We start from the raw sequence: 12,813 nt of genomic DNA on the forward strand, positions 1-12,813 counted from the left end.
TTAAGTAGCACTTCCCGTCCGGGTTACGTTATTTGTATTACTAGAGAACCAGCTCGGTTGCTACATTTAATTACATATGTACCCCCAAGCACTTCCCTGTTACTAAATGACTCTTACCCAAGAGGGAATATATTCCAGTGTTTCCTTTCGTAAACCACTGTGAATTGTAATCCAGTCGGCTCGCCTGGAGCAGAACTACAAATCCCAGGATGCATTATGTTAAACAAAAAGGATTTAACGAAACGGGAAGTTGTGCACGCTAATCCCACCAGCCTGCATTTAAAAATAATTTTGGGCAACCCCTAAAATGCAACTCGCAGATTAATTATTTAAATATTTCGCGTGCAGAACGAGAAACCAGCACCAACACGCGGATCAAAACACTGGACGGCAGCTCTGGGCCCCACAGGGACATGCCTGGCATTGCCTCTTTAACGGGTCCCTCGAAACCGCCCCTGGCTTCCATGTTTGTATCAGAAATTATGAAGAGAGGAAACTCCATGTTGTAACAAAGTTTCTTCAGTCCTTCTCCCCTTTTTTCTTTTTCCCTCCTTTTTCTTCCCCCCCTTCCCCTTCTCCCCCTCCGTTTGCACCCCCATTTCTCCCTACCCTCAAACAAAACCAAATATTCAAAAACGGCGACTGGAGGGGCCCGGGCACGAAAGGGGCGCCTAGAACCGAGACGAGCGGGAGCCTCGCTGGGTAATGGCTGGGCAGTCCGTCATCACCCAGGTCAGCCGAGAGGAGGCCAACAGCCCCCTGCAGGAGAAAGGTAAGCGACCCCCAGACCATCCAGTTATTGGGGGAGGGGCTCTTTTTCTCACCCCCCCGGTCGGTCCTCCTTCGGAGCAACTTTCACAGCTCCCTTTCCGACGAGGCCCCCTGACAACCGGGGACACCCTTTTTATTTTATTTTTTGTTTATTTTTGAGACGGGATGGATATAACTCTAATGCCCTTTGCCCTTCGCGTAGCTCTTAATTCGTCCAATGCTGGGTTTGAGTGAGTCCGTTTCTTCGGTGCTCCTTGGAATACGTGATTTGTAGTTCACTGTGTGGGACTTAGAACGACACTTCAAGTTCCAGAATGCATTGCTCAAGTGGGGGTCTGGTGCACACCTCCCACTTTAAACGTGACAACTTGACAGCTCTACTCTTTATTGGGGGGGGGGGGGGGGGAGAGAGAGGGTGATTACGGAGGCCACATTTATGCACCCCCCTCCCACCCATGACACTGGCGTAACAGCGAATATTTCATCCGTTGTTTCTGGATCAATTGGACGTTTGTTTTTGTGGTTGTTGTGTTGCAAAATGTTCATGTATGTACTTGTTTTACGTGTCGAGTTTGCTGTATGGCCGAGCTGCCCACTGGGCCAGCAAAAAGTGTTGTATTTCTTCAAGCTCCCAACGCCACCGCTTCAAGGCGCTTTGGAGAACTCGTTAGCTGTTCAACAGGGGCGTCACGTGTTTATTTTCTTAGCTGGCTTTCCCATGAGACGGGAAGGCGTGGTGCTGGGCAGGCCGCTGGTATCCGTCACCTGGGCTGTCACACGCCTTTGCTAGTGTATGTTTGCAGGTCTGAGGCGCTTAGAAGCTCGCCAGGACGCCTATAGGGTGCTTGTAATGCCGCCCCTCTCCTCGGCCCATAATAGTACATGCATAACCTGGATCGGAAGGTCCCTCCTTCGAGGAGCTCCAGGGTCATGCGCTGTGATAACATCGGGGGCTTCCCGTGTGTTTCATCTGTTTTTTTGTTTATTTAAGTTTCGTTTCTGAAGAGTGGTGATTGCGGGAGGGGGGTGACGATAGGGATGCAGAGTTACTCTGTACAGCTAGTCTCGGCGCCACGTCTCATAGCGCTTTCTTTCCATTTTTAGCGCACTAATGTCACTTGTCATTTAACTGTCAGCTAGCCTCGTGTCATACATGACACATGCAGCCACCACCGAGTGCAACATTCTGATAATGTATGTTGACTGTAAACATTGTCCGCCTAGACCCCGGCGTGAGTTACACATCCGGTCCAGCTGACCGTGTCCCTGTGGGGGCTGCATTGAACATCTTTACCAATGCTTGTTTGCCCGGTCGGGGAGGGGGGGGGTCACCTTTGGTAATGCGAGTAGTCTAGAGCCATTGTCCCAATTGCGTTCACCCTGCTGGACAGCGCTTTTAATGGGGGGGGGGGGGCGTTTAGCTGGCCTGGGTCTACGTGAAATAACATTTTATTGCAGCTATGTTGCCCCGTTGTTCCAGGACAGCCCGGAAGGGCCCCAGAGGTCCGAAGTTTACAATCTCCATCTTTGAGTGGCTCGTCCAGTTGAGGGGTTGACTTTCCGTTCTAAACCTGCCCCCCCCGTGCTTTGGGGCAACATTTCAACGGCGCTATCCCTTTAAAAATACTGCAATGCTGAACTTACAATAAAACAATTTGGACCACAAATATGAAATACCAGAGGCGAGGGGGTTACATGGACTGGATGCGTGCCATGCATGAAATCGGTAACCTTGGCAGTGGCGCCAGGAGCCCCCCTATCACCTGTGGCACCCTTAGTCAGTCATGCTTTGTTGATCTAGATGCATATGTTGAGGCGCGGCTCCAGGGGGTGTTTGGGCTGTTGCACCCCTAAAAATGTAATCTGAAGTCGGTAGCTGGGTGCAGGCGCTATGAGTCGGGTAATGTGAAGTCTCCGATTTCACCTGGAATGTTTACAGGCCCCCACTGACAACAACCCACGCGGTCTCCCCCTCTCTGTTTTGAGGGCCTTTAAATATATTGACAAGTTTGAATAATATGGCGTTTTGAGTAGTCCCACCAACCCCACGCCTTGGCCTTTCCACTGCCCCTTAAGCCCCGCTTCTTATATAATGTTTGAACAAGACATGCCAGCATGAGTGTTGGGGAATATGAAGTTCACCTCCCCCCCCCCCCCCCCCTACTGTCCAGGCTACCCACATGCTGATGTAGCAGAAATCAGGTGATGCAAAAGCCAGGACTGGCTGAAGGTGCCACATCTGAGCCAGTCCAGAGGTTCTGGGGGGCACCACGGAAGGGAAGCTGGTTCTTCTTGTCTGTCATTCACTCTTTCTTGCCATTGAGCCTCGACACCTGTATGGAGCAGTTGTTTGGTATCTAAACTGTATTCAAGTCTCGGCTTGACTGAACTGTGTGATCCTTGGCAAAGCGCACAGCGTTTTTCGGCGTCTTTCCCCTTACTTTAAGAAACTGCTAATCATGCATTTCAGTCTTATTTCCAGGTTCTATTGTTTGACGTTCTTTTTTTGTAAATAATAAATTCCAGTTTCCTCTGTGAGCCTCTAAATTGTTTTCTCGGTCCTGTGGGTTGGATTTAAAGCCTCAATTTGTTAGAAATTGGATCGCCCTGGTGAAGCCGTGCATAGTTACCAGGGGGGGATTCAGGGGGGCGTTGTCCGTTTCTAAAGTGGCAAGATTTTATTACACTTTGAAAGGAAACCACGTGAATTAAAGTTCATTCAATCTGCACATCAGTGTAAGAAATTAATGATAATTGCAATACTTTAAGAAACGCATTCAAATGTGCAAGAAATGTAATCCAGAATGCATTTGAAACAACATTTCTGCCAGCAAAGAGGAACATATTGGTAGTTATTTGTGATGTTTTGTAGCGCACTGAAATACCGCAGCTCACTAGCCGCTAGAAAGGTTCGATGGAGCCGCTGGGGCCCTGATATGGCTTGCCTGGACCCTCTTCTTGCTCGGCCTTCTTGTTTGCACTTAAGCCATCCACTGATTTACAGTGTCAAGTGCTGTGTGCCTGCACTTGCTTAATTTGAAGCGGAGAGTACCGGTGCTTGTGGGCGTGGCTTCAGTGGGATAGGACTGGCACTTCTCAGCATGGTTGCAGTACTTGTAATGTGAGAGTACCGGCACTTCTAAGTATGACTGCAATGCTTGTAACTGGAGGGTACCACCACTCCTCCGCATAATTGTAATAACTTGTATTGGAAGGACACCACCACTCCTCCGCATAATTGTAATAACCTGTATTGGAAGGATACCACCACTCCTCCGCATAATTGTGATGACTTGTATTGGGAGGGCGCCACCACTTCTCAGCACAATTACAATGTTTATAATGGGAGGGAACCCCCCACTTCTCCGCACAGATGCAGTGCTTGTGATGGGAGGGCACCCCCACTTCTCCGCACAGATGCAGTGCTTGTGTTGGGAGGGCGCCACCCCTTCTCCGGGCAGGGGGGTGAGGAGATGCTGTGATCCCATCCCTCCTAAAGTGTGGAACGCCCTGCTGCTACACGTAAGAGCCTCCTCACTTCTTGACTTCTGCAATAAGCTGAAGAGCTGGCTTTCTGAGGAGTCCCCCTAGGCCCCAGGTGTGGCTAGACTCGCTCCTGCCCAGCACCAGGACACCCTCCCAGGGGACAGTGTGCTGTAAAAATCTGCATAACTAACAAAACATGTGGCATCTACACGGCTGTGACCACATCTGCATTCTTTGCCACCGAGCGGTTCCAAGCGATGAAGGGATCTTGAGTGGTCTCCCCCTGATGCAGATTCCAGCTACACCTGGGGACCAGTAGATCCTGCTTGGGGTGGGGGGGGAGGGGAAGGCAGTGGGTCCTGCTGTATGTGGGGTGGCGGGCAGTGGGTCCTGCTGTATGTGGGAGGGGCCAATGGGTCCTGCTGTATGTGGGAGGGGCCAATGCGTCCTGCTGTGGTGGGGGGCAGTGGGTCCTGTATGTGGTAGGGGCCAATGGGTCCTGCTGTGGTAGGGTGGTGGGCGCAGTGGGTCCTGCTGTGGTGGGAGGGCAGTGGGTCCTGCTGTATGTGGGAGGGTCCAATGGGTCCTGCTGTGGTGGGGGGCAGTGGGTCCTGCTGTATGTGGTAGGGGCCAATGGGTCCTGCTGTGGTAGGGGGGTGGGCGCAGTGGGTCCTGCTGTGGTGGGAGGGGGGTGGGTCCTGCTGTATGTGGGAGGGGCCAATGGGTCCTGCTGTGGTGGGGGGCAGTGGGTCCTGCTGTATGTGGTAGGGGCCAATGGGTCCTGCTGTGGTAGGGGGGTGGGCGCAGTGGGTCCTGCTGTGGTGGGGGGGCGGGTCCTGCTGTGGTGGGGGGGCAGTGGGTCCTGCTGTGGTGGGGGGGCAGTGGGTCCTGCTGCGCGTGGGAGGGGCCAATGGATCCTGCTGTGGTGGAGCCAGTGGGTCCTGTTGTGGTTTAGTGGGGGGGGGGGCGCTGGGTGCAGTGGGTCCTGCTGTGCCATGCGCTCTTTGAAGCTCTGGATTATTTGGGCCAGGCTCACTGCACCCATGTTCACTTAAGTGGACGAAGGCGAAAACTCAGTTTGCAAGGGGGTAAACCCACTGACGTAGTAAGGATGCCTTGCGCGTGAATGCAGGTAGGGACGATGGCCACTTTGACTGCTGTTGTAGTGAAATACAACATTGTTGGGTCCCCCTGGATCCTGAGCCCTGGTGCCACTGCACCTGCTGCACCGACGGCAGCTACCCCCTCGATAAGCCTGTTCCCTGACTGGCAGCTTCATATATTGTCCTGTTTCTTTCATTCATTTTCTCTCCTCCACCTCCTCCTGGGAGCTCTCCACCTATGTAGCTGAGAGTCCGTACAGACCACTTTTCTCCCAGGACGCGTTGATGGGATTTCACTGGTTGTGTCCGCCTATAAAAAAAACACGTTTCTCGTTTCTCATGAACGTTTGCTGTCAGTCCCCCCACCGAATGAGCTTGTGAGTCTGGTTGCTGCGTCGCTGGCGCTTATATAGCGCCAAGTGAGTCATCCTTCTGGCCTAGGGAAGGCACCCTCCAGGTGGTTGGTCAGTAGTGGAAACTCCCGGCTCTTGTGTCTGGTGCTTTCCTGGGGGAGTGGCGGGGGGGCGAGAACGCCCTCGAAATATATGGATTGTTACTGGAAATGTTTTTCCATTGGCGAACGAGTCTGCTCCAAAGAAAAACAAAACAGAGCTTTAAAATGCCAATGCGGTTTTGCGTGCCATTTCCGCATGTCACGCTTATATTAAAGGACCCCGCGGGCTCGCGCTCCCGGGGGCCTGCGCCTGGTGCAGCTCCACAGGAGGACTGGGGAGAGGTGGGGCAGGGTCTGGAAGTGTGCTCCAAGAGTGCGCTGCAACTTAGCGCCTACTTTCTCACTTTTACTCTGGGGCGTTTTACAATTCGGCCCTTCTTTGTTTCAACGAGAGAATCCCAACACCATACGACTAGTGCACTCAAATCAAATCATAAACATTTATAAAGCGCGCTACTCACCCGTGCGGGTCTCAAAGCGCTAGGGGGAAAGGGTTACTGCTGCTCGAAAAGCCAGGTCTTGAGTAGTCTCCGGAATGCGGAGTGGTCCTGAGGATGGTGGGGAGGGAGTTCCAAGTCTTGGCCGCCAGGTAGGAGAAGGACCTGGTTCTTAACCTGTGGTCCAGGGACCCCTGTGGGTCCGCAGCCTAATCAGGGGGTCCGCGGCTGCTGAGAACACTAAACGTAAACGGATTTACAAAGTTTATATAAAGAAGCAGAATGCAACATTTTTAAACTTCTTTCTCTAAATGTGGAATAATTTGAAATGTGAGGCTAAAAGTTAAGTTAGTGGCCTCAGATTGGTGTGTGGGAGCGGTACAGGTGCGTCAAACAGAATCCAGTACAGATGAGTGGCCTCAAGGCTCCAACTAAAAAAATCTAAATATAAAATATATATATTTGTGAATTAAAAAAACAATAATAATATATATGTGTTTAATGAAGGCTTGTTTCTGTATTTTGTGCGCATTGTTTTGTGGTTCAAATAATCAGGAATGCTTAAGCCGGGGTCCCCCTCTTCCAGTAATGACTCAGTGGCGGAGGGGGTCACTGGATTCTAACAAGGATCCATAGGGGTCACCGGGTTACATTAATGATTAAATGGGGGCCCACAGAAATCAAATGGTTAAGAACCACTGATCTAATGGTTGGAAAAAAACATCCACGGAAACCATTGGCTCCAGTGACCAGTTGTTAGACGTGACAGGAATGTTGTAACAGTTCAGCACGTGGCTGTAAGTGTCTGTTCTTGGGGGAGGGAGGAGGTGCTCCATTTACACCCGGCCAGGGCCGTAACAAGGATCTTTCAGGCGGGAATGTTCCCTTCTTGAGATCTTCTATATAGGTCTGTCCCCCATGTGGTGGGTTGGGCCCCAGCGTATCATAAAGCGCACCTCTCCGAGGCGGCTGGGGGCGGGGCTCCTGCTGGCACGGAAATAGTCACAACGGCCTCTTGAAGTGAGGGAGGCTGCTGTGACTGAGATGCAGAGGTCAGGCAGGATGTCAAAGGTCAGGATGCCCTTAAGTCACAGAGCCCTTTAAAGAGCATTGGGTATTTCTGTTTTCTTAGGTCTGGCTGTAGACCACCTTAGCTGCAAAACCTCATATCATTAATGCAAAAAAATATATAACAAGTAGTACAGAGACAGTGCATTTGTGTTACTTTCATGTTTTGCCATTGGCTGGGTGGCCTGTCAAGACTGTTGCACTTAATGATTGTTTACCATGTCACGTTTGTGCGCCATTAGGTGATGGGTAACCAGGTTGTCTCTTGTGTTAAACTAGAACCAGACCGTGTTACAATGCATTGACATAATGGACACAACATCATTTGAATTGCTGGTTTATGCTTTGTATAGGACGTGCCTGCTGTTTGGATGGCTTAGCCTCTCATAAAGACAGAGTGCTGTTTAAGACTTGCCCCTACACATGCATTTGTTATACTTTGCTGTCATGATACTTTTGTTGGACTTGCAACTTTTATTTGTTCACAAAGTAAAGATGCACACAGGCCTTCTTCATAATGTCACAAAACACCAGTCTGCTGTCAAAACTATCTACTGTGCAAGAGATTGCTATGCCTGTCGTTTAAGCTCCACACGTACAGCACAAACTTCATCTTCAGAATTCTTTTCATGACACACTTTTTGGGGGGGAGGGGAGGAGGCGGGGAAGGACTGGGCATCTGAGATCTGACCCTGCTGATGCCGTCTGTTGACCAAGGCTCCCTTCTCCCAGCTTCCATATGGTAGGCCAAGATGTTGGCTCGCTGTGGGATTTCCTTTTTTGGACAGCTGGTAGGAACACAAAATTGCCCGGCTACTACAAAACATTTCCCAAGACAAAAGGCCAGATCTGCCGACTGTCCGTGCTTGTTGATATATCCCGTCTGGCAGCGAAGGCTGTGTTCTGTCACTTAAGAGCCTTCCCGCCTTCGCTGCTGTGATCAGCACCGCGTCATGGCACCCGTTCTTTGTTACTTCCTGGTGAAAATCTCCGCCCCATGGCTGGATCTTCAACACACATGCAAAGTGCTAATTAAATGCTGTGCACAAAAACATACATGTGTGCAGACTTTGCAGCATGTATAATTACTACAGCCCCGGCCCTGAGACAGGGTGTGTGGGAGGCTGTTGTGGCGGAAGCACACCCTGGGGGGGCCTGTGAGACTCCTTTGAGGCTCCTTCATACTCGCTCACCATCGTGTGTTTCGTGTCAGGCATGCACTCGTGTGTGTGATTCCACCAGAGGCCGTGGCATGTGACCCCTGGCGACGTGGTCACCCCCCAGCTGGGTACACAGACATCACAATGCAGGTTGTTGTTTACCTGCCTGGTGGGCGGGGCCTGTGCCTCGTTTGAGGCTCCTTCACACTCACTCACCATCGTGTGTTTCGTGCCAGGCCTGCACCCATGTGTGTTAGTGATTCCACCAGAGGCCTAGGCGTCGGGCATGTGACCCCTGGCGACGTTGTCACCCTCCAGCTGGGTACACAGACCTCACAATTCCGGTTGTTGTTTACCTGCCTGGTGGGCGGGGCCTGTGCCAAGGACTCGCTGAAGAGGCCTTTCAAGGAAAGACGTGCTTACCTGCAGCCTCATGGGGCACCACGTGCCTCGTGGTATATTATTAACCATGCTGGCAGCTGCCTCTGATATATAGCTCCTGTCTGGTGAGCACCAGGCTCGCGCCCAGCTTGTTGCATTGCTGCGGTCTGCACAGAGAGAGTATTCAGAGCCTTTGATGATAGGGTGACCAGATTTTGAGGAGCAAAAACCGGGACAGGTCAGACATAAAAGAAGGACTAAAGACTTTACACCCACTTTTATTATATCTGGCCTGTTCCGTTTTATGTTGCGTAGCTTTGTGTATATGTTATATACACATTTACAAGACTACACACATAAAATTAGCTATGGCTAGACCTCCCATCCTGCACCCCCCTCACCCCCAACCCGCCCCCAGCCACCTCTCTCTGCTCCCCACTACGGTGTCTCTGCTGGGAGCAGACAGGGGACTGTGTTGCCTCACAGTAATATATACATTAATTTAATGATTGCATTCTTTGTAGGCGTCTGTTAAAGGAGAGCGTACCCTTTAATTTATGCTTCCCTAGATAATCTGAACTTTGTCCCAAGAACCGGGACATTTGTTTAAAATGAAGAGAGGCGCCGGGACAGCGGGACAGTCCTCTAAAAACCGGGACTGTCCGGGGAAATCCGGGACATCTGGCCACCCTATTTGATGACGTTACATACATACAGTCCAGTCCTTCACACGTTGTGATGCTGCGCTTTAAGTGCCGGTACGCACTCGCGTACCATGCCGTATTTTTATTGACACAGACCGGTGTTGCACCCACGCACATATTTACAGGGTGTGATGTGTGTTCCCACGCAGTGCCCGCTGTTTGGTACATCCAGACTGGTATTAATCCATCATCCTAGCTGTACAGAAATGGCCGTGTTACCCTTTCCACCCTCTTCCCAGACTGATGGAACTGCTCTGGTCTTCTGAACCAGCCTCTACGCACCCCTCACGAGCACCTCTACCGGGCCTTCTCCACACTGGAGCACAGTGGCACTTCGCCTAGCGCCTCGGGAAGCGTCTTCAGTGCGCTTCCGTTTCCAACAAGATTGTAGCTCTGGGTGTTGCCTACGCGTCCTTGGTCCTGCCGGCCAGATGTGCTGGAGCCCTCAGTAGCTGCCCTCAGGTCACGCAGCGGACTTGCACGGTGGTCGGGGTTGGTAGAGGGAGTCAGTGGGGCTCCTTTGAGGGTGCCCGAGGTTCTGTCGATGTTCCTGGGACCCCTGGTCACCGGCACAGCAGTATGAGGCCCACTCCTCAAGGTTGGGGAGGGTAAGATGTGATATTGTGATGCAGTAAACCAGGGCTTGCCCCCGCTGAGCTCAGAGAGGACCTTAGCTCCTGTGGTTGTTTTGAAGTCTGCATCGCCTTCTTGCAAAGAGTTATTAGTTTGTAGCGCATGATGAGTTCGTGCTAGGTAGTTGGTATCATTTTTTTGATATATCTCTTCAAAGTTCAGGATGTCAATGTGGGATACTAGTGATCTGGTGCAATTGGCCAAGGCTGGGGTGGCGCTGCTTGGCGCTATTCCTGCTACGCTTGTCTCGTTGTTGCTGGTGGTTGGCATAAACTCTCTCTCAAGAGGGTGACCTTTAAGTATGATTTAGACATCAGGCATGGATAGTGGTCATCATGGCAGTAATTGAGCCGATGATCTCAATTTTTAATACAATTTATAGGTAGACCTGGATTTCATCTGCATACTAAAGAATCCTGATCTTATTGGTGAAAAGACTTAGGTTCCGCATAGTGGGTGAAGATTACTGGTGATCTGATGGTCATTGTAGGAATCTGATGGTCGGTTGAATGGGTTGGAATCAAGACATTATTCTTATTTATTTTTGTCCCTGTGGATTCAATTCTTGATTGCCTCTTTGATTTTTACCTTAGTGTTGTCGGTGTTTCTTTGGTTACTAGTTTGCCAGTTTCCCTTGGCCCACTATTGATGCTCTCATAAGCCACCTTCCTATGATGCAGGTTTTATTGACGTGAGGTGGCTTGGGAGGCTATCAGGGGGGACTCTAAGTGGGTCCACTTTGGACAGTCTCATTGTAGCATTATTAGAAAGAAGACTGGCACTTCTATGGTCAGTGTTTTAATCTTGACAGTCTTCTCTTTAAATAAGTTGTTGAAGGCATTATGCTTTTCTTTTTTTTTTTTTGAATGACTGATGGATATGGGTCGGATTTACGTTGTGCTTGACTGATTGAAAGGGTTCTTTATTTCTCTAAAGTTTGTTTGTGCTGACTGTGGTCTAGCACATGGCCTTGGTTTCTGTAATGAAATGCCTGTGAGGTTTGTGGCTGGAAGAGTTTTTGTGCCGCTGTAGTTGATGGTACTACTTCTCAAGCTGTCTGATTGGTTGGAGTCTCTTCTTCCGTGTACCATAATGTAGATGGATTTGATTTTAGACGAGTTGGCTTGACCAGGGCAAGGGTGTCTGCTTTGATCTGGGAGATGTGGTCCAGGGCAGAGATTAAGGAGTTTACGTTGGCATCAGTGTTAAGCCAGGGTGGTGCATGTATTAAAGTCAGTTGATGGGTAAGTTCTTGTAACACAGAAAACTAATGCTTGTTGAATTGTAAAAAAAAAGAGATGGCTGTGTGACCAGTCCAGAGGAGGAGTTGAAAGATGAGGATGGTTCCAAATGTGGAGATGACATCCTTTTATGTACCTTGGTAAAGTAACAAGTTATTAGATATCAGTGGTTTGTAGTAGGTTGAGAAACACGTGTTCCTAGTCTTGGTTGATGTGGTACTTGGGAGATTGAATTTACCAATGAAATCCTGTGTGTCTGTGTGTGTTTTGTTTTTGCAGAGATGAGGTGCACCTGCATTTGGGTTGCAATTGGACTGAAGATCCTACTTGACTAATAACTATACCATGGGAAATATGAAAATCTTATTGACCTCAATTGATTTGCTTTCCTTCGAGTAATCTTAGTGGCGAATCTGGGATATTGCCCGTCTGTGTCGTCAGTGATGCTTTTGCAAATTATTTCATCATTACACATTAGGATTCCATCATGAGAACCTGTATCATGTTTAAGAGCCCTGAAGAAACGTCAGGAAGCAGTGAAACGTGTCAGATCAAGTCATTCAAAGGTTGGCACTAAGCGTTACTACAATCAACTCACTTACATTAACTTCTTGGATTTGTATGAATCTGGAGAAACTTGAGAAGCAGGAGCATTTTGGTAGCGTCACTCCAGTTCTAGGCGCTTCAAATGTTATGTACATTCAATGCATATGGAGAAATAAATGACATAGATCATAGAACCTGTGAAATTAAGGTAGGATGCCATCTTCAATGTCAACACGGAATGTGATTTTCCTTCTCAAACAAATTGAAAACTTTACACACATATTTTTGTAAATAAAAGATAAAATGTGTGTCCTTTTCGTCATACTTTGTCCTCTCATTGTGCCCTTGAACCAGTAGTGTGTTTTGATGTAGGATGTTCCTCTTTCATCATTCCTTTTTGTTAGAGTATGCTGTTGAGGCTGTGGTGACGTGCTTGGGGAGTTTACAGGGGTAGGAAGGGGCGGGTCTAAACCTGCGGTAGAAACGGTGGGCCTATGATGTGGACGCTGGCGAGTGCGCAGTAGAAAGCCGCGGAGTAGCTCTTCGGTGGTTGTCACAGGAGTGTGAGGGGCAATGTCTGTGTCGAACAGCCATGCCTCCATCTTTATCAGTGTGTCGGTGGGTGTGTTGGGTGCTGTAGTGGGGGGGTAGGAGGTTGAGTATACTTGTGGCGTTAAGGCTGTGCCTCAGCTGTGAGGATGGCATCAAGGCAGTGACTGGTGATTGGCAGAATGTGCCTTTATTAGTATGAAGTGTGGTGTGTGGTCTCTGCTGAGAGGATGGTGGTTTGATTGTTTGCATTGTGTGGGTGTTTGGTAGCGGGGTGCGT

General features: G+C 49.7%; 1 protein-coding gene across 1 annotated transcript in view; it reads left to right on the forward strand.

The window, feature by feature from the left end:
* The first annotated feature begins 470 nt into the window (after nucleotides 1-470).
* Nucleotides 471-12,813, forward strand: part of CTDSP1 (CTD small phosphatase 1) — a 154,338-nt gene continuing 141,995 nt past the window's right edge. Inside the window, exon 1 of the mRNA XM_069227101.1 lies at nucleotides 471-772. Coding sequence (XP_069083202.1) covers nucleotides 706-772 — 67 coding nt within the window. The 5' untranslated portion in view covers nucleotides 471-705. The remainder of the gene's footprint in view (nucleotides 773-12,813) is intronic.

This window comes from Pleurodeles waltl, chromosome 3_2 (genome assembly GCF_031143425.1).
Source record: "Pleurodeles waltl isolate 20211129_DDA chromosome 3_2, aPleWal1.hap1.20221129, whole genome shotgun sequence".
Lineage (NCBI taxonomy): Eukaryota > Metazoa > Chordata > Amphibia > Caudata > Salamandridae > Pleurodeles > Pleurodeles waltl.